The sequence below is a fragment of the Ictidomys tridecemlineatus genome, chromosome 4, assembly GCF_052094955.1.
Source record: "Ictidomys tridecemlineatus isolate mIctTri1 chromosome 4, mIctTri1.hap1, whole genome shotgun sequence".
Taxonomy (NCBI): domain Eukaryota; kingdom Metazoa; phylum Chordata; class Mammalia; order Rodentia; family Sciuridae; genus Ictidomys; species Ictidomys tridecemlineatus.
Window position 1 is genome coordinate 7,830,541 of NC_135480.1, and position 21,610 is coordinate 7,852,150.

Genomic DNA, 21,610 nt, shown 5'->3' on the forward strand with positions numbered 1-21,610 from the left:
GGCGGCGGGGCGCGCCGGATCGCGGCGCTCGACCCTATAAAGGACGCTCGGCGAGGCGCGCGCTCCACTCGGCAGAGGGCGCCTCAGTGAGCCGTGCCCTGCGCCTGCGCAGTGCGGGCCGCTCCCCGCCCCCTGTCCCCCGGCCGCCGCCCGCGTCTCTCCGCCGGCCGGCCGGCCCCTCCTCGGCGGTGCGCTCTCGCCCCGCTCTCAGCTGCCCGTCTACCCCGCAGCAGCCAGCCCCGTTCCCCGCAGCATGTTCAGCTGGGTCAGCAAGGATGCCCGTCGCAAGAAGGAGCCGGAGCTCTTCCAGACAGTTGCGGAGGGGCTGCGGCAGCTGTACGCACAGAAGCTGCTGCCCCTGGAAGAGCACTACCGCTTCCACGAGTTCCACTCGCCCGCGCTGGAGGATGCTGACTTCGACAACAAGCCCATGGTGCTCCTCGTGGGCCAGTACAGCACGGGCAAGACCACCTTCATCCGGCACTTGATCGAGCAGGACTTCCCGGGGATGCGCATCGGGCCCGAGCCCACCACCGACTCTTTTATCGCGGTCATGCACGGCCCCACCGAGGGCGTGGTGCCCGGCAACGCGCTCGTCGTTGACCCACGGCGCCCCTTCCGCAAGCTCAACGCCTTCGGCAACGCCTTCCTCAACAGGTATCCTTCCCTTGTCCCGGGGGCTCCAGGGGCGACCTGGGCCTCTCACGGCCCCCGTCCTCGCTATCCTTTGTCTCTGAGGCCCCGACCAGACCCTGAACGACCACTCCCAGGGACAGGAGTCCCACGGAAAAACCCATCCAATCTCATCTGGAGGTCTGGGAGTGGGCATTTCCGACTACTACGGCTTCTGTCGCCCCCAGAATCTTCCAGATTATCAGTTTAACTCCCAAACCCTCCTGCAGACCCCAGCCCAACTTCGAGCAATGCGAGGGTTCGGGTTAGAAAGATGAGTTATTGCTGTCCTCTCCTTCTTGGTTTCCACCTTCTTCCCCAGACTGGACGCATCCAAGTCATTCAAATCAATCTCTCCCTGCTCTGAGATTTTTTTTTAAAATCATGTGGTGTGTGTGTGTGTGTATCTGTGTCCCCCTGGGCTGCTGTGCAGGGGTGCTTTACCACCGAGCTACATCCCAGTCCTTTTTGACACAGGATCTCTCTTAAGTTGTTGAGGGTCTCACTGAGTTCTGAGGCTGGCCTCAAATTTGAAATCCTCCTGCCTTATCCTCCTGAGTTGCTGGAATTACAGGCCTGAGCCACCATGCTAGGCTGAGATGTTTCTTAAGTGTCCTAGAAAAACCCATTAAGGCTTTTGGCCATTTCATTTGCTGGTGTGGTGTGTCTCTGTTCTGCCTCCCCTGGGACCATTGGCTTTGTGTAGGAGGGACAAGAAGGATCCTCTGTGGCCTTCTGACTTTGTGGCAGCCCTTTGAAGGAAGGGGACAGATGGACTCTGAATACTTCTCCCAAAGGTAGCTCTTAATGGGTCATTGCTGCCTTGAGAGGCTTCAGGAGGTGGTGGCGCTAGGAACCCTGAAATGGGATTTGGGCCCTAATCCCACTTTAGATGTGTTAGGATGTTCCTTAGCCTACTTGGACTAACTCAGTTTCCCTGGTTAAATGGGTGAGAACTGCCCCCTTATTATAAGAGTGGTCCTCCAAGATCCTGACCCATGCAAGGCTATGAGTAAAACAGTGGTCTCCTCTCTAAGGAGTGTCACACTTTTCTCTAAAGGAATTCAAGGCATCCCTAGGCCCCAGGGGAACAAACCTCCAGACTTCACAGACCCTTCCCTTCTCTCTTTCAAAGAGACTCCAAGCCTTTGAGTAGCTGAAGTCTGTGTCAGGGGAAGAGCCTAAGAAAGAATCTCAATCCTGCCTTCCAGGTCTCCGCCCTGTGTGATTACATTCCTGCCCAGATGCTGTGGCCACACAGGGCAGGCTGGCTTGCTCCAGAGCCCAGGCCCTGACCAGGCCCGCCTCCCTGCCTGAGCTGACCTTTGGTGTCTTTTTGCTTCTTTCAGGCATTTAATCCTGTGCTCCCATTCTATGCTCATGGTGTTGGCAGGGCCAGTTGAGTGAAGCCCTTTGGGCTCAGGCTCTTGAAGGGCTGGTCCCCTTAGCCTGGCCCCTTTTTCAAGGATGCTTACATTTTATCATGCCTATAGATAGGCACTTGGCTCAGACCTTAGCTGGTGGGAGCCATTTGTTCTTGTGGAAAGTTTGGCTGCTGTACTGGAAAGTTATCTACTCATTAGATTTCTGCTTCCAGGAAGAACTTTTGGGAATGACAGGGTGGGTCATTGTCCTCAAGTCTTCACTTGATTCAATCATGAGGGTAGAGCTTTTTTAAAAGGAGAAACCCAGCATGTTATGTTTTCTGCCTTCAGAAACCTAGAGTTTTCACAGCTGGAAGGATCCTGGATGCCACCCCAGCAGCCCCTGCCTCACTAATTTAGGAGACTGAGTTGATTTCTCGAGTTCACTCATTAAGACAAACCTGTGGTCACTAATGCTTCTGCCTGAAAAAGGAACAGCTTAGGAGTTTTGGTCAGATAGGCATTTTGATGGTGTGGGTGTCACTAGACCCAAGATCCACACTTAATGCTGCTTTGCCACCGCCTCATCTCCAGAGGGTCCCTGAGTGCCGGGGGGTCTACCAAGGGGGCCTTATCAATTACAACCAAGGCCCAAGCTGTGTCAGGATGTGTGATACACAGGGAGCCGCCCGCCAGGGAGGGTGCAACAAAAGGGGCTTTTCTGTGGCTATTACAGCCTCTCCCAGCACTCTTAAAGGGACCCATTGAGTCATGAACTTGACTTTCCGGCCTTTTCCTTCTGAGTGTCTGCTCTAAGAATACAATCAGATAGAGATGGAGCAGACTGAGACAGGGTACAATCAGGGAGACCTCAGAGTGACTGGTTAAAACCTGTTGCATAACCAGGCTGCCCACTTGTACAGGGAGACCAGTCTGCCTCCGTGTTAGGACCCAGCATCTTTCCTGCCACCTGCCTTTCTTGTTCTCCACCACGCTCCCAGGTGCAGCAGAGCAGCTTCTTCCTGAGTCCTACAAATGTGCCTTCACTCACCAGGCCCCTGTAGGGGCTTTTTTGTGTATGTTACGAGGTGCTTCTCAAAGGCAGACCTCCTTTCACACCTTTTCTTCTGTCAGCCCTTTCAGAGAGCCCCTTCCTGAGCAGAAACCCAGGATGGACGTGCAGAAGGGCACTCGTGCTCCATGCTGGCCTTGGAGGGGTGAAGTCTGAGGTTTTCTCACCTTGGGGGTCAGTTGGTTTGGCTTGGTTGCACTTGGTTGCACTCACAGACGGCACCTCTTGCTGGCCTGTGGACCACCAGTTACTTGGGTGATGGGGCCACAAGGAGGAGCTAATCAGTCCTGAATCCTCCTCACTGTTGGAAGGGCAGCTCTGTGCCTGTGTCCTGCTGGACAATAGGATTTCCTTTGCTCACAGTACTTTCTTAGAGAGGTTTGGTTTTGTTTATGGTGCTAAGGATTGAATCCAAGGGTGCTGTACACTGAGCTACATCCCCAGCCCTTTTTATTTTGAGATGGGGTCTTGCTGCATTGCCCATGCTGGCCTCAAAATCATGGTCCTTCCTGCCTCAGCCTCGGCAGGAACTATGGGCGTGCGCTGCTGTGTTTGGGTCTTCAGAGAGGTGGGTTTTTTTGGTGCTGGGGATTGAACCCAGGGCTTTGTGCATGTGAGGCAAGCACTCTACCAACTGAGCTATATCCTTAGTCCCTTTAGAAAGTTCTTAAAGGATTCTTTTCTGTAAAGAATCCTGCTATCAGTTGAGATCACCTTTGTTCTTCTGGGTAGTTCTAAGCCCAGTGTGGAAATTGGGTAGCTAATCCCTCCCCCAAGGAGTCTCCAGCCTGTGGTGACTGTGCCCACTTTGACCTCAGAGCATGGTGTGTCTGCTGACCTCCCCGCTGTCAGCCAGCCTGTGTGCTCCCCCAGTCTTTACTGGCAGCCCACTGCCGCCCCTTCATCCAGGCAGCTGGGTGAAAGGGGAGCGCTGGCCCAGCAGCAATGGGAAGAGACCATCCCTCTTCACTCTGTGGGACTCCAGCCAAATAGTTGAACATTGTAATATGGAATGGCAAGGTCCCCGTGTCAAGCGTCTGTTTCCTTCTGAACTGAGTGGTGACCTAGGCTCGGCTGTCATTAACAAGTCAGCAACTGGGAAGTAGGACTCTGGAACTCGAGGCGGTGGCCGGGGAGCAGCTGTGACAGAAACACTGCTGTGGGTCATTTGGAGCCTACTGTTACATTTCCAGTTGAGAAAGTATGTCCACTTGGTGGGGGCAGGGAGCATGGCTCCAGGGTAGAGTCCGTGCTTAGCCTGTGCAAGGCCTTGGCCATGTTCCAGCCCCAACACCAAAAAAAAAAAAAGTTTTTCCAGTTTGCTGGCCACCTCTGGAAAGTAAGATGATAGGACACCTCCTTACGTTCCTTGCTTCTGGGAAGGAAGCCAGCATGGAGACAGCGGAGGCCAGGACGCCCTCCCTGTGGCATCTGGAGCATCAACAGCCTTGCCTTGACAGCTTTCTGGCCTTGCTCTTCTGCAGGTTCATGTGTGCCCAGCTGCCCAACCCCGTCCTGGACAGCATCAGCATCATTGACACTCCCGGGATCCTGTCCGGAGAGAAGCAGCGAATCAGCAGAGGTAAACAGATCCAGGCTGCAGCCAGGTGCCAGTGTCCTCGACCACCTCAGCTGATATCTGTTGCCCAGTTGCCGGGATTCCTTCAGGTGTCTTCCACCCCAGCGTTTTCCTTTTATTTCCATCAGGGATTGAACCCAGAGGCATTTGAGCACTGATCTGCATCCCCAGCCCTATTTATTTTTTTATTTCAAGACAGAGTCTCACTAAGTTGCTTAGGGTCTCACTAAATTGCTAAGGTTGGCTTTGAACTTGCGATCCTCTTGCCTCAGCCTCCCGAGTCACTGGGATTATAGGTAGGTGCCTGGCAGGGTTTTTAAAAACATTTAAAGGAGGGCTGGAGATATAGCTCGGTTGGTAGAGCACTTGCCTCGCTTGCACTAGGCCCTGGGTTCAATCCCCAGCACCACACACACACACACACACACACACACACAAAAATTGTCTAAAGGATAGGTGCTTCACATTAGCCTCTTATCTCCAGGCTGCTGCTTTCTTCCCTGCCTCCCTGTACTCAAGTGACAGGAGCAGCCAAGATGGGGCCCCTGCCCATTCCCTGTGACTGGCTGCTTTTGAATCCTGGAGCATGCTGGAGACAGGGCAGTTGGGGCCTCAGGCCATGCAGTGGGGTAGCAGGGATAACTGGCTGGGTGATTTGCCCCCGTGCTCAGGTGGCCCAGCTAGCAGTGCTGGCTGGCCTCCCGGGGCTTACTTGCTTCCATCAGCATTTCAAAGTTTTGCCTCCTAGAGCCATCTGAGTTCTAGTAAGCCCAGCAGGACTGTGAGCCTGCCAGACGAAAGAGAAACTAGCAGAACTAGTGAACTTCTTAGGGCTCATAAAAATTTGCTTAAATTTGCTTAGCGTGTGTAGTCAGCAACCGCCCTGAGGTGCGGGGGCAGGGGCAAGGGCAAGGGGCGGGGGTGTAGGGGGGTGAGGGGTAGATTTCGTGCCCAGGGTTAGATCCAGTTGTGTCAACTCCTGTCTGAGTTTTGCCATGCTCATTTGAAGACCTGGTTCGGGATGTGTCTGGCCTGGGTCACATTGCTCACTGTCGCCCGCTCCTAAAGGTGGGCACCCGCTATAGGGCCTGAGTGAGTGCCTTTTGGAAGGACCATGAGGGCGGGCTGGGGTTGGAGGGGAAATCTGCAGCTGCAGAGGGGAAAATGAAATGAGGAAGGGTTGAGGACCAGTGACCAGTTTATCATTAACTTGCATAGCTGCCCTGTGCCCCTTGCCCTCCGGGCTGCCCCACAGTGGGGAGACTGCAAGTGAAGCCAGCCACCTGGGCTTCGGGGTGCTTGGATCTGCTGTGGTTTTGAGGGGTGAAGCTCTGTCCTCTGTCCTTGAAGGCCCCAGCCAGTGTGACGTTGCATCAGACATATTAAGACTGTGTCCGTTTTTTTCTTATATGAAGGTTGAACCCAGGGAAGCTTTACCACTAAGCTACACCCTCAGCCCTTTTAATTTTTTGAGGCAGGGTCTTTCTTGGTAAGTTGCTGAGACTAGATTGGCCTCGGACGTGCAAGAAACATCTCTCTAATCGGGTTTGAAAGCTGCCCATTTTGCTTTTAGGTTGTAACCCTGGTGGGAGTGATGCTTCTAGGAGTTAAGGGGAGCAGATTTGGGGACCCCTCTAAAGTAGCCAGGGCCCATCTTCTTCCTTCTTATTGTTCCAACTTGATTTTAAGAAAATGCCTCATGAGCCAACGCCCTGTAACTGGCCAGAGCAAGGCAAGTTTGAATAAGTTACTCTTTAAGAGCAGGAACTGCAGCAGGAGTCCATTGACAACATGCCTCGGGGCTGAGGTGTCCTGGCCTTTGAGGCCTCAGGAGTAGGCTGAGGGCCTTACTGTGTGGCAGTGTGCACACAGTGTAGGACAGGGACAGCCACTCACCAAAAGAGGCTTATCCCTCTAGAATGCCATTGTTGGTGTGGCTTTAGGGCCTGATGCGGGTCTCTCCTGGCTCCTGTTACCTAATAAAAGGATTCAGTAGCTTCTGTTTCCCTGGTGCCATGACATTTGCCTGCTCTGTGGTCTGTGACACTTCAGCCTGTGTCCTCAGGGCTTAGGCTGAGCAGCTTGGACTTGGTGTCTTGGTGCATGGAATCCCTGCTCCTTTCCTGTGAGGAGAGAGGCGTGGTCTGGACTTGTTCTCTCTAGGACATGCGAGGCAAATGCTGTACCACTGAGCTACGTCCCAGCCCATAGGTTTTGTTTTGCTCTTTTCTTTTTTCCCTGCGATACTGGAGATGGCGCCTGGGATCTCTTGATTGCCAGCAAGCTCTCTACCATTGAGGTGCATCCCCAGCCCTTTTATAGTTTCAATTTGAGAGAGGGTCTAAGTTGCATGTACCCCCTGCAGCCTTCTTGGCAATGTTTTTATTTTTTATTGAAGTTCCATAGCTAATTAGTCACTTGACAATCTTTTTTTTTCTTTTTTTTTTTGGATGTGTTTGTGTGTTGCTGGGCATTGAATCTGGGGCTTTATGTATGCAAGGAAGCACTCTCCAACTGAGCTATATCTCCAGCCCGGCAATGTGTTTTGATGGGGTTAGGAAGGACATTATGTGCCAGGCAGTTCTGGCCCTCAAGTAGCCTGTGCAGGCAACACATGGAGGAGAGAGCCAACAGGAGACAGATGCCTGCCTTGTGGGGCCTCCTGTGTCTGCTAGGTGAAACATGAAGCGCCTCTGGGTCTCTGTAGCCAGAGCCCCCATATCTATAGAAGGTACCCTTACTGCACCCTGGGAAGAAGAGGGGTGCTGAAAGATCAGGGTATCACTCTGTTTTTTTTGTTGGTGCTGGGGATTGAACCCAGGGTCTTGAGCATGCGAGGCAAGCACTCTACCAACTGAGCTACATCCCCAGCCCCAGTGCATCCCTCTGATTGGAGGAGGGCTGTCACTGTGAAGTATTGAGATTCAATCCATTTTCTAGACCATTCCTTTCTCTCCATAACTCCAGAGATCCTGACTTAAATGTGACTTACTGTACGTTACCCAGTTAGGATTTGAGGCTGGGCATTTTATCATTGAAAGAAGGACTATTACTTGACACCTCTGGAGTTGCTGGATGTGGACTCCAGGTGGTCACCCCAGGAGATCACGGGAGGGTCGGACTTCTTGGAGACCTTGCCGCTGGTCTCCTGAAGGCCTCCTGTGGCCCAGTGCGGCAGAGGAAGTCAGGGCAGGGCAGCACCTTCTGGGCTCCCTTTGCTGGCAGCATAGAAAACAGGTGTTTCCTTCCCAGAAAGAGAGGCCCAAGGCGAAGGCGGGGCTGGACAGTGGCACACTGCTGCAGTCTGTCGTCTGTTCCCTGGAAAACAGAACGTCCTGTGGGTTGCTCACACTCTCATTGCTGAGCCCACGTGCTCCCACTCCCACCCTGTCCGCCAGCCCCTCCTGATTCTTTCCCTTTCCCCACGGCCCCTAATATGTGCAGGAAGTACCGTCTGCAGAGATAAGATGGGGCCTGTGTAGCCCCAGAGCAGTCTGGACACTGCCCAGGCCCTGCTGGGGACCCCTGAGAGTTGACTCAGGGAAGAAAAGGGGCCCCTTTTGGGGTCTCAAGCTGCTCTTGCCTGTTCAGCTAATCTTCTGAGTGACTTTAAAGATAACATTGTCTTCTGTCAGCGGAGAAAGGTGGCCGGTGAGGACAGCGTTCATTCCTGAGTATTGCCCATGTGACTGATAAAGGGCAGCTGAGCCAAGCAGGGCAGGTGCCCTTGGCTCCCAGAGCCATGACCAACTACCTGCGTAGTCAGCACCTGGGAGCAGGGTCTTCCATGCAGTCCTCTGGGCAGCAGCAGGTGGCAACGTTAGGGGCCTGGCTAGTGCGCCCCCCACCTCCCCTATTGTCACTCTGTAGCTGTGACTGAGCTGTAACTGTTGTGCCTCAGTTTCTCCCAGGAAAGCTGTGTTGGCAGGGGCATTGAGACTTCAGCCTGGGTGGCCCGGTGCCTGGCTTCCTGCTGCTACTGCCCAGCAAAGCGTCCCATCTAGTCACCACAGCAGCTGCGCCTGCGAGGAAGCTGCTGCCGTGCAGATGAGGAAACGGGCTGAGGGACATCAGTAAGGAGCCCCAGATGACACCAGGCAAGCAGGGGTCGGCCCCAGGATTCAAACCTGGCCAGGTTGTGCTTATGCTGCAATGTAACTGAGAGTTGGATCAGATGGACCTTTGACCCTTTTGGGTCTTTATAGTACAGGGTTCTAAGCTCCCCTAAAACACAGAGGCTGCCTTCTGCCTCCCCCCAGTCAAGGTCAGGCTCAGTCTGGAAGGGACCCGAGGTCTGGGGTTTATATAGCATCTTCTCCCTGTTCCCTGCCTCCAGTCGGAAGCTGCCCCCAGGCCATCCATGGAGGTCCCCTGGGTTCTCACTTGCCTTCCTGCAGACTGTCCCTGGTTTGCATGCTTCGCTACGCCATCCTGAACCTCATAGTTGGGTAGGGCTTCCAGCTCTGCAGCCCAGAACCCTGTGACCTGATCATACCCTCTAGGCCAGTTTCCCCAGAGTGTTCTGCAACCACAGGCTGCTCCAGGGGTTGCCCAGAGGCCTGGGGCAAGGCTGAGTGCGGTGTTCCTCTTGGAAATACAGCACAGATGATACCAGAAGCTTCAATCCAGGTCAGCACTGGCCCCAAGGAGTCACTGTAACTCCTGGGGGCCACTTCATGGTGACAGGTACAGCAGTCCTTTCACTGTATTACAGCCCTCTTAGGGTTGTTGAGGATGGTGTAGAAGTGGACATGCAGGAGACGCTCGCCCTGGTGCCTGGCACACAGTTAAGCATTCACCAAGTGTCCCCTGACTAATAGTAAAGAGACCAGAAGCTCCAGGGTTTCCCAGACTTTGCTGTTTTTCTGAGTCATGTCCTGAGGAGCATTCTCGGGGCAGCACTGACTCAGCTGGGGTTCCCCTTTGGATTCCAGAACATCCTCTGGCCTGGCCTGCCCATAGTCAGCCTCCCTAAAGTCTTTGACCCCCACCACACCCCACTGGTGTGCATCCCCCCTGCGCTCCTCCTCTCTGCCCAGCAAGCTGGTTTGGCTGAGCGCTCAGCCGGGGGTGCAGCCAGCTCTGCCTGTGGAGGCGGCGTACCAGGCTGTGCTGGCTTCGGCACCTGTTCCCCATGCTGCCAGCCGGTGGCAGGCTGGGGAGCAGCTGGCCCGAGCCCTGCAAATGTTTGGTTTCTATTTGAGGTACCAGGCATTCTCCATGCCTCAGAAGCCATCCCTGCCCACACGCCCATCAGGATCTGGGCTTCTTGGTCCCAAATACAAATCCTGAGAGTAAATAAGAGCAGACATTCACGCAGAGCCAGGCACTCACTGGACCTTCCGGCAGCCTCTGGGGCGAACTACTGTCTTCCGCTACAGAGAAGAAACTGGGAACTGAGGCTTGGGTGACCTGTGGGGTGACCCGGCTGGCTGTTGATTAGAGCTAGCGCAGGGTTGAAGTGTGGGGCCCGGTGCTGTGCTGGTAACTGACCCCGGCCTGATACAGAATCAACTAAGGACACTGTCTGCGAAAATCAGTGCCTAGAAAGGGAGAGTTCTCCTCCCTTCCCCTTTTCAGCAGGCTGGTTTTCAGGGAACCTAATTAGCACCATTGACTCCTACCTTTTGGACTGTAAAGAACTTTCCCTGGGATCTAACTGTGTCACTTTGAATGAAGGCTCCAGGCCAAGGCCCTTATCGCACTCTGCCTTGTAAACACGCTTCCCTCCTGAAAACTTGTACACATGATTACATATCCTTTTTTTTTTTAATATTTATTTATTTTTTTGTTTTAGGTGGACACAGTATCTTTATTTTATTTTTATGTGATGCTGAGGATGGAACCCAGTGCCTCATGCAAACTAGGCGAGCGCTCTACCAGTGAGCCCCAGCCCCAGCCCCAGCCCCAGCCCTTTTTTATTATTATTTATTTTTTGGTTGTAGTTGCACACAATACCTTTATTTTATTTATTTATTTTTCTGTGGTGCTGAGGATGGGACCCAGGGCCTCACACATGCTAGGTGAGCGCTCTACTGCTGAGCCACAACCCCAGCCCCCCCACATATCCTTTTTTGAAACCTTGTGCACAACCATGTCTTTTCAGACTAGAAAATTTACAACACTTGATAGCTTATAAATGTTGTGAAAACTGGTAAGGGGGACTCAGAATGTGGAGTGCCCATCTCCTCTGGTTTCTCCCACTGTTTGAACGCTGTTTGCCATTTCTTGCCAGATTCCTGCAACATGCCAGTCCATCTGTCCTTCCTCCGCTGCCTTGTCTTGTTGCTTATTTTAGGTCAGATGGGTTGAGGTCTGCGTTCTGTATGCTTAGATCCACCCTTTTGGGAGTGTACAGCTCATTGTAGCAGCTGTTTGCCACCAACCAGGACAGGGAATTTCCCTTACCCGAAAACTTCCCTATGTCCTCTGTGGTCACTCGTGCCCAGTTCAGGCAGCACAGTGACATTTGTCCCTAAAGTTTGCTTTTTCTGATATGCCCTATAAATGGAATCATATAATGCAGAGCCTTTGTGTCTGTCTTCTTTCATCGATTCTGATGCTTTTGAGATTCATTCCTGTGTTTTGGAATATTGAGCTGGGCACGGTGGCACACGCCTATAATCCCAGCAACTCGAGAGGCTGAGGCTGAGGATCTTAAATTTGAGACCAGCCTCAGCAACTTAGCAAGGCCCTAAGCAACTTAACAAGAACCCTGTCTTAAAAACTAAAAAGGTCTGGGGATGTGGCTCAGGTTTAAGCACCCGTGGATTCAACCCCCAATACCAAAATAAAAACCAAAACTTTTCCCTTAAAAAAAAATAATAATTTGAGGTGCAGGTGATGGAACCCAGGGCCTCCACATGCTAGACCGGGCTCCACAACCAAGCCACACCGGGCCCTGGCGATGCTTCCTCTCTATTGCTAAGCTGCATCCCATCCCAGGCTGACCTCTCATTTGTGACCCATTCACCTCTTGAACTTTCTCTAGTTTGGGACAAAACTGGAGTATTTTATTATTCAAAACTTGACTAAAGCTGCTGTAAATATTGGTGTACAGCTGTTGGTATGGACTTAGGCTTTCATTTCTTTCCAGTGAATGAATCCCCAGGGTGAGGTTTAAACTCTGTGCTACTTGAGCATGGGGGGGCTTCCGAGCTAGTCCTTATAAGCTGCTGGGTCCCAGATGGCGAGACCCTGCTTGGCTGTTTCTTGGCTGTGCCGTCTCGTCCTGTGGGAGCTGGGAACCTGTGTGATGGGGTGTTTGGCAAGGAATATTGAGGCTCATGCTGCTTGAATGGCAGGAAACGGGAGTCAGATGGAGACAAACCCTCCATTGTTTCATGTTCTAGAAACTTGCGGAATGTGTGAGGCAGTTCCCTCCAGCTGTGGAACCACCTGAGTAGTGCTTGATGGTGCTTGGAGAGGGAGGGGTGTGGAGAGCAGCCCCCTCGTCCTCTCCTGGGCCCAGGTGGGAAGGCAGCTGTAGGTGGCCGGGGCCTCTGCCGTGGCTGTCCAGAGTGGCTCTGCTCATCCTCAGGTCCCACTCCCAGGACTTTTTTCTCTTTTTAAATTGTGGTAAAATGTATTTAATGCATAAGATTTTCCACTTTGCCCACTTCTTCACGTGCAGCTCCGTGGCGTTGGGGACATTAACATCTGTGCAGCCAGCCCCTCTGTCCATCTCCAGAACTTCTCAGCTCCCCAAATTGAAATTCTCCACTAAACCCCGCCCCCTTCCCCCTCCCCGGCCCCTCCCTCCCACTTTCTCCTGGCCTTGGCTGTTCTGGGACCTCGGGTGGGGTCTGGAGTGGCCTCGTGTCTGGCTTCTTTCTCTTGGCGTCTGTTCTTCCAGGTTCTAGGACTTTGGGGCCAGAGCTTATCCCGGGGGCTCATGTCCCTTAGCAGAGGTGACACTGGCTTTTACTCACTAAATCCCCACTGGGCAGGTTGACTTTTCTCTCTAGCCCACCCCAAGGGCCGAGTTTTCTGTGTCAGCTCTGTCACTCCCACCTGGGCCTGAACTGGACAAACCTCACCTCCACCCCTGCATCCGGGCCTGGGGACACCCAAGCCAACCTCTGCTGGCCCCAGAGCCTGCAGGCTCGTTCTGTGCACATGCTGGTGTTGCTGGTGGCCTGACGGGTGGGTGTTTCTGTTCTTGTCACCCACCACCAACCTGAATGGAGGGTTCTGCTGCTGTTCTTGCCCCTTGTTGGGGACCCCAGGCACTTGGTGGCGCTGCTGTGTGGTGTGGCCCTCCGTGCCTCTGGAAACCGTGTCTCAAGCCACAGAGGTGCCTCTGAGGGCAGTGAGGGACGGTGGGCCAAGAAGCTCCAGGTGGGCCTGGTGGTGATGTCCAGACATGTGGTCACACGCCCTTGATGACATGGTGCAGGCATGAGTGCTGTGACCTTTTAGGTGACCTGTGGATGTACTTGGCCAGCCGCTGTGGCTCCCTCCCACCAAAAGTGTGAGCATTTTCCATAATAAACAGGAAATTTTATTCACCTGTGAAAATATTGCCTTAGCTCCATTTTTGACTCCTGCCTAGGTGCTGGCCAGGAGCTGGGCTTGTGGGCCGGGTGGGGGCAGGGTCGGGCTGGGATTCAGACTCGGCCTTCTCCGCTTTTGTTCCCCGTGGAGGAGAGGTAGGGATGGGAAGCCAAACTGGGTGGGACTTGGGAGGGTGAGCTCAGCTCCCCAGGCACCGTCCTGACTGCCAAGCCAAACCCAACGCGGCTGAGCACAGCCCATCGGGGCGCCCCTGTTCCCAGGAACTTGGTTTTGGCATCGCTGCGTCCCCAGCTGTGTGGACTCTAGTTCCCACTTGTGGTGGGGTGAGGACACAGTGTGACGAGGGAGAAGTCGGGCTCACTTTTGCTGAGTGAGAGGCCTCCATTATTTCCTGAGACTTGGTTTTTCAGTGCTGGCCTGTGTTCCTAAAGCTACTCCTCAAAAAGTGGCCCCATGGGTCAGCCGGGGCGTGGCCTGAGGCCTGGGGCAGCACCATCCCCTCCAACTTCTGCTGACTTTTCATTCCCTGAGTGTCCGCTCCCTGCTCCGGGACTGGGGTGTCCCTGCAGCCTTGTACTTTGGAACTGGCAGCCTGTGGTGGCTGTCAGCTGGCATGTAGTGTCCTGGCACTTGCTCAGTGCGCTCCCACACCTGGGCACGTTGAACCTGGACACTCTGCTGCCCTGGCTATTGTTGGCTGGAGCCCCCGGGAAGCAGATCGGCTTCCCCTGCCCAGTCAGAAGCCCAGCCCCAGCTACTGCACACCTCTGCCTGGGGAAGAGTTGCCTTCTGGTCAGCATGCCATGTCCCTGTCCTCTGGTCAGCATGCCGTGTCCCTGTGGTGCTTTAGCAGCAAAGAGTTGCAAATCAAAGCTCTGAGGAGCCCCCCCCCCAACCATGCTGTCACTAAAGCGGTGGATCTGGGATTTTTACATTTTGGTGACTTGCCTCAGGGAGTCTGGCCTCTGACCTCCAAGTCAGGCCAAACACTGGTAGCTCTAAGTTCCTGACCAGTGATGGAATTCCAGGCCCCTCAGTCCCTTGTTCCCAGGGAACTCCACGCCCCCTCCCCCAGTTGTTCCATTTCCTGCTAGGTCCCTGTGGGGGGGCCCTCCCATTACCTCATTTAATCCTGCCTGTAGGACCTAGAGAGAAATCATGCAGATACAGTAAAACTCAGAAGTGAAGTCACCAGTCAGTGGCTAGAGCCAGGAGCTGAGTCCAGAACTACCTTATTTCAGAGACTGTTCTTTCTGGCTGTCCCAGCATTGGGAGAGGCACAGCAACCCTTAAAGCGCACTTGACCTGGGGCCTGGCAACATGAACATTGTTGTCTTAGAGAGCAGAATCGCACCCTGGCAGCCTCGAGGTGGCAACCCTGTAGCCTAAGGGCCTTGGGACCCACAGTCTCTCCAGCAGCCGGGCTGGGAGGGCCTGGCAGGATGGGGAACACAAACGGCACCAAGGCCTGAGCTGCCCGACTGGCTGCTGAGAGGGCCACATCCACATTCCATGGATGGCTGTCCTTTTTTGTGAGCTCCCCTCCCCCTGCCATCTTTCTGTCCCTCTTGTCTGCAGAATGCATGTCAGCTAGTGGTTGGGGGCACCATGTGGTCTTCACGGGGGATGCCAGGTGCAGGCTGTCTGGGCGGGCCCCGGGCATGCCCCCTCCCGTGGAGCATCTGCGGGAAGGGCTTCTCTGGTTTCTTCTCAGGAGTTGGTGACTGCTCTCTGGGAATTGCTTTGTGGTTCTTAGAGGGCTGGCCTGCGTCTGTAGTGGCTTGGGCACAGGTGCAAAACAAGGAGAAGGACCGGCACCTTGTGGGCTATGCCAGATTCCCCGGGGACTCTAGGCTGCTGCCATACACAACCCGCCTTTCTCATAGTGTTCCTAAAAGGCGAGAAGCAGAATTTTCACTTCTGGGATCAGTGGAAGCAGTGGAAAGATTTTGAAGAGCCATAGTTGTCAGATAAGATACTAGTTAAAAACACTATTGCGGAGACTCCAGAATGGCCCGAGTCAGATACCCAGGAGTTTATGTGAAAAATAATAGTCCCAGCCACCGGGAACACACCGCTTCCATCTTTGAACTCAAGTGTCTACTCTGCTCCTACCATTACATCTGTATCCCAGTTCCCAGGGAGAAAACCAAAAGGGCTCTTACACCTTTTCTTATTTCTGTTGCAACAAAGGATGGAAAATGCAGGCTTAACCTGGAAGCCATGAATCCAACTTAAAATAGAGAGTTTTGTTGTAAGTGGCAGAATTCCAGTTAGCCTGTCAGATGGCACAAGTCATTTTAATTGGTTGAGTTTGATTGGACCTTAATTGGTTGGTGAGAAACAGCATAAAATAGGGTTCAGTGCTGGAGCTGGTCTGGGAGAGTCACTTGGTCACAGAGACATGCTTTAGAGGGCTGCAGTGCAGCTCAGAGGCAGAGCACTTGCCGAGTGTGTGTGAGGCCCTGGGTTCCGGCCCTGTGCCGTGGGGGTGGGGGTGGGGGAGAAGTATTTGACACCTACAAAGGGAAGTGGTTTGCAGCACCCCACGGGCTCGATATAGAGCAGAGGTCAGCAAACTTTCTGGAAGGGTCAGAAAGTCAGTGTTTCCAGCTCTGCAGACTTCACGATTTCTGCCACAACCGAGCTCTGCTGCTGTGGACAAAAGCAGCCCTGGACACAGATGAGTGTGGCTGTTTACACAGCGGGGAGGGAGCTTGTGTCGTCTCTGAGCTGTAGTTTGCCAGCCCCTGTTGTAGAAAATAAGAGAGATTCTTGCAAAATAGGGAGCCTGGCACGTAAGCACTGAACAGGTGGCCACTAGACTGCAGACGCTGCTGGTGGGCACACAGTTGGCAGGCGGCAGCACCTGGGTCCATCTCTCCTGCCCTACTGTGCGAAGCCACATTGCTGGGGTCATCTTGCCCTCACGTGACCCACTTTAGAACAGGCTGGGTGGCTTCTGTGCGCGAGCACCTATCCACGCCAGGTGCCGCGTGTAAGAAGAGTATGGCCGTGTGGCGCCGAAGTAGGGGAGACTGTCCTGGGCAGCGGTGCTGCTCAGATACCTGCATTCCGGGGACTTGAAGAGCACCCCCGGGTATGGCAGTTCCATGCCAAGTTAGGGCCAAGAGCCAACAGGGCGGCCTGGGCCCTTGGCTCCCCGACCTCACCCCTCTTTCCCCCAGGTTATGACTTCGCTGCGGTCCTGGAGTGGTTCGCCGAGCGGGTGGACCGCATCATCCTGCTCTTCGATGCCCACAAGCTGGACATCTCCGACGAGTTCTCTGAGGTCATCAAGGCACTCAAGAACCACGAGGACAAGATCCGCGTGGTGCTGAACAAGGCCGACCAGATCGAGACGCAGCAGCTGATGCGGGTGTACGGGGCCCTCATGTGGTCCCTGGGCAAGATCATCAACACCCCCGAGGTGGTCCGCGTCTACATTGGTTCTTTCTGGTCCCACCCGCTGCTCATCCCCGACAACCGAAAGCTCTTCGAGGCCGAGGAGCAGGACCTCTTCAAAGACATCCAGTCTCTGCCCCGAAACGCTGCCCTCAGGAAGCTCAATGACCTGATCAAGCGGGCCAGGCTGGCCAAGGTAGACCCTGGGGCAAGGGGCTGGGCACAGCATCAGATGGGGCCCAAGGGGCCCGGGGCTCTGGGGCTGGAGGTTTGCCTGAGACGCAGCCCAGCTGTCTGCAGAGCCAGACCAGTGTTGCTCTTTCTGTGTCACAAGCCACTGCTCTGTGGCCCTGTGGTGTAGCCCAGGGTTGTGCCTCCCTGTGTCAAAGTCTGAATGTGTGTTCAACATGGAAACAGGAAGTTACCACAGAAGAAAGGAGGTGCCCCGGAAATGCAGTGTGCTGTACGCAGCTCAGGCCTCCACAGCTGCCCCTCAGGCTTCGTTATGCATTAAAGTGCGCGGCCTGGTGGTGGTCCTGGGGGTGTAGTAGGGACGGCACCCAGCCCCGGGCCAGCCCTTGGTGGCCTTGTAAGGAAAACAAGGCACAAATGAAAACAAGCATCAAGCATCTGTGCTGTTACAGGTAGGCTGGGGGCTACGTGGCCACAGCTGGGAGCCATCCCAGGGGACAGAGGGCCATGGGGTGGCCTGAGGTGGGAGCTGCGGTCCAGGAGACAAGAGGTAGCTAGTGAAGAGATAGCCCTGGCCTTCAGCCCAGAGAGAGCACCGGTGCGCAAGGCCACACCCCGGGAGGCGGCAGCGGCTACGAAGGTCCTGCAAACCATCCTGAGCCTCCAGAGGAGCTCAGAGCCCGTTGCACCTGACACAACATCTGTGTCACTTGAGCTTTTGGGATCTGGGTGCCTGGCCAAGTGCTTGAGTGAGAGTCTGGGGTAGCGGAGGCCAGGAAACCCCGTCAGCACGCCGGTGAATCCTTCAAGCACAGAGCAGAAGGTGGCACTCTAGGATGTCTGATTTTTATTTTTTATTTTTGTAACACTGAGGGTTGAATCCAGGAGCCCTCTGCCACTGAGCTACATATCCAGACCTTTTTATATTTTTTTTTCTGAGACAAGGTCTCACCAGGTTGCCCAGGCTGGCCTCGAACTTTCAGTCCTCTTGCTTCAGCCTCCCCAATTGCTGGGATTCTAAGTGAGGCCACCATGCTCAGCTCGGAATTGGTGTCCCCGATGAGCACTTGTCAGAAACTTGCTCTGGGGAGGGTACAGGGCTCTTCATTTTTCTAGATACCCAGGACTCCCTGTGAGCAGAGCTGGCTCTGAGATGGGAGCCTGTGGTCTCAAAGGACCAAGAAGAGCCTGAGCTGAGGGGCGGCCCTGACCCTGCTCTCCCCCAGGCTGCAGAGAGCGGCCCTAACCTCGGCCTGCTCAGCCTCCATCGGCGAGAGGCAGAACAGGGCAGGCCGGACTCCCTGCCGTCAGAGATGGCTTGTAACTGTCTAGTCATATGCCTGGAAAGCCCCGGGGTCTCTAGTTTTGTCCCACAGCTGCTGTTTTGTGGCTGCTTCCTTTTCCTGGGTACTAGCACTAGCCTATGCTGGGAGGGTGGTGTCTGTGGCTGTGACCCACCTGCTACAGCATCCCTGGGAGATCCCAGATGCCAGCCCCACAGCTGGGGGAGCTGCCACTGGGACTGAGTGGGGTGCACTGGATGGGCTGGAATGGCCACGGGAGGGGAGAGGCCGCCAGCAGCAGCCCTCTGTGACTGGACGTCACTTGGCAGGGCTGAGCGATTTGAGGGCTGAGCTGCTCTTGGTGGGGGCACCAGTGCAACCAGCCTGGAGCAGGCGGCAGATGAAAGGTGGCCGCCCTTAATTGGGAAATGTGTAAGCAAGGCTTGAAGCTGAGCAGAACCTCGCAGCAGCTGGAGAAAGCCTTCGTGGGTCCTTCCAGTCCTCAGTCATCCCGAGACTGGTGGTGCGCAGAGCAGAGCTGGGACTGCATTGGAGCTTGGGAACGCCTGAGCACAGCACAGATTTGAGGCTGTAGGCAGGGACACCCACTCCACCCCACTGCCTGGCTGTGCAGGGAGTGCTCGCCTCCCCTGCCTTGGCAGCTGAGGCCAAAGAGAAACAGGCAGAACGGGGCTCTGGGACACCCTCCGCTGCCCCATTACATGCCCACTTCTGCCCCCAGCACCTTGAGCACCTTGCTCCTGGGCCAGGCTTCCAGGCGCTCTGAGCTCACTGGAAGAGACTGAGTTCTCCTAGCCCGAGGTTCAGGGGAGGGGGTGCAGTGCCTCTGGCGCCTCTCAGTGCTCAGCTGGTGGCCTTCTCTTGTTGACAGGCAACACTTGTCATCATGACTTGTGCAGGACGTCATCTGCCTTCTGTTGCAGGTGCACCCACCTTTCCTCTGTCCCCATGGCAGGGAGGGGTTGTACCTCTTGCCAAAATGTGTCGATCCCTAGACCCAGGAATCATATGGTGGAACAGCAGCTTTGAGTGTGACCCCGGCCCCTCTGCCTTCCTGCCCCCAGGCAGTGAGCAGCGGGCACCTGGCTGCATTCCTGAAGGCCCTTGGGCGGCCAGGGCACATGTCAAGCAAGCCCCTGACGCCCAGCCCTTCTGCCCACCCAGGTCCATGCCTACATCATCAGCTCCCTCAAGAAGGAGATGCCCAACGTCTTTGGTAAAGAGAGCAAGAAGAAGGAACTGGTGAACAACCTGGGTGAGATCTACCAGAAGATTGAGCGGGAGCATCAGATCTCCCCCGGAGACTTCCCGAGCCTCCGCAAGATGCAGGTATGGCCGCCCTGAGAAAGGCCAGGGCATAGGGTGCTGGCTCTGGAGGGAATCCTGGCTGCAGGGGGTAGTGCTTCCCCAGAGGGACGCAGCTGGGTTAGTCACCTGCACCCCACCCAAGTCAGGGTTGACCCAGGTTGTGACACCAAGGAGGGGAATGTGGTGACTCAGCAGGGGGTGGGGACCTTGAGCATCCTGTCTGACTCCTGGAGGGTGCTGCTGAGCCGGGCTCACAGCGCTGGACGGTCAGCGAGGAACTGGCTGCCTCCTTTGTATTTGTTTTGTTTTTGCGGTTCTGGGTTCAGAATCCAGGGCTTCACACGCGCCAAGCAAGCGCTCTACCCTGAGCTACACCCCAGCCCCCAAACCTGGTCTGTCCTTGTGAAGCCAGGGCCGCTGCCCGACCCAGCCCTCTCCTTTCTCCTCCACCCTAGGAACTACTGCAGACCCAGGACTTCAGCAAGTTCCAGGCCTTGAAGCCCAAGCTGCTGGACACAGTGGACGACATGCTTGCCAACGACATCGCTCGACTGATGGTGATGGTGCGCCAGGAAGAGTCCCTGATGCCCTCCCAGGCCGTGAAGGGCGGCGCCTTCGATGGCACCATGAACGGGCCGTTTGGGCACGGCTATGGCGAGGGGGCCGGTGAGGGCATCGATGACGTTGAGTGGGTAGTGGGCAAGGACAAGCCCACCTACGATGAGATCTTCTACACACTGTCACCTGTCAATGGCAAGATCACAGGAGCCAACGCCAAGAAGGAGATGGTGAAGTCCAAGCTGCCCAACACGGTGCTGGGGAAGATCTGGAAGCTGGCCGACGTGGACAAGGACGGGCTGCTGGACGACGAGGAGTTCGCCCTGGCCAACCACCTCATCAAGGTCAAGCTGGAGGGCCACGAGCTGCCCGCCGACCTGCCCCCGCACCTCGTCCCGCCCTCCAAGCGCAGGCATGAGTGACCGCCCCGGCCATGCAGGGCCACTCGGATGTCCTGCCCACCCTCTGTGCCTGCCCAGGTGGGCGGGGCCTGGGAGGCAGAGATTGGGGGAGGGGAAGGGTCACCACCTTTCAAGGTCCATAAAGACTGAGCGGTGTTTCCTCAGTTCTCAAACAGGAAGACCACCATCTTTCTTTAAGGCTGTTCCTGGGCCCGTTGGGGGAGGCGGGTGACGCTCGGATGTGAATGATGGAATTTTGTGCACAAGAACTATGGATATTTTTAATATATAACGTTAGAGGCAGCCTTCTTTCTTGCCTCCTCCTCTGTCCGACAGCCCATGCACACACACCCTCTCTTCCGTCCCGGCCTTTACTCTTGCCCTGGCTAGCCGCCATGGCAGCTGACCCCAGGGTGCTGGGCCGCCTGGCCCGCCTCAGCTCATGGTCTGGCAGCTGCCACCAGGGGCCGCCGAATAGACAGGAGCCCCAGTTCCCTGTGTTTCCAGACTGGGGATGGCCTCGAGCAGCGGCTCTGCCCCAAGCCCGTGCTCCTGGGGTGAGCCAGTCTAGTGTCTCCCCGCCCGGCCTGGACAGCCTGGGCTCCCGGTGCCCAGGCCCCACCCCTGCCCCTCACACCCCCAATCCACCAGCCCTACAGTGTGGCGGCCACAGGTGCAAAGCCCAGCCGCTGGCCTCTGTTGTTTTAGGGGGCTGCAGGGAGGAGTGAGCGCCTTCCAGGAACACGTGAGCTAGGTCTTGTTCTATAAAGGGACACCTTTCATACTTGACCAGATTTTCAAGAAACTTCCACATAACTAGTTCAAACCTGGGACTTTTGTCTCTCTTGCCTACAGTCCAGCTTTGGGGCAGTTTCACCCAAGAGCCATTAGGGGTGTGGAGTAGGTCAGAGCCACCTTTCAGTGGCCCAGGAGGGGCGGCTGGCCCAGAGGTGTCTGAACTGTGGCCCTGGCTCGCTCTCTGCCTGCTGGAGCCTCCTGGCACTCTTCTTGAGGTGGGTGGAGGATCCCTGGGACCTGGTGTGGTTTGGGGCTGTGAAAGGAAGCCTGCGGCTCTGGCCTCCTGTCCAGGCAGCAGGGACCAGGGGAAAACTCAGCTCCTTCACCCCGTTTTCCTCTCCCTTTCCTACCTTCCCCCTCCCCCTGAGCAAAGGGGGGCACACAGGACCTGGATCTCCTCAGATGGACCCCACAGCCCCACAATGAGCAATAAAACCAGA

At 55.3% G+C, this 21,610-nt stretch overlaps 1 protein-coding gene and 1 non-coding gene across 2 annotated transcripts; one reads left to right on the forward strand and one right to left on the reverse strand.

The window, feature by feature from the left end:
* The first annotated feature begins 110 nt into the window (after positions 1–110).
* On the forward strand, positions 111–20,675 carry Ehd1 (EH domain containing 1). The gene is made up of 5 exons (XM_005333472.5): positions 111–657; positions 4,593–4,690; positions 16,393–16,805; positions 19,270–19,434; positions 19,869–20,675. The coding sequence occupies exons 1-5, from the start codon at positions 254–256 to the stop codon at positions 20,391–20,393; spliced, it is 1,605 nt and encodes a 534-aa protein (XP_005333529.3). The 5' UTR covers positions 111–253; the 3' UTR covers positions 20,394–20,675.
* Positions 7,484–7,559, reverse strand: Trnaa-cgc (transfer RNA alanine (anticodon CGC)). The gene has a single exon. It is a non-coding gene; the product is annotated as a tRNA-Ala (tRNA).
* Positions 20,676–21,610: the final 935 nt, after the last annotated feature.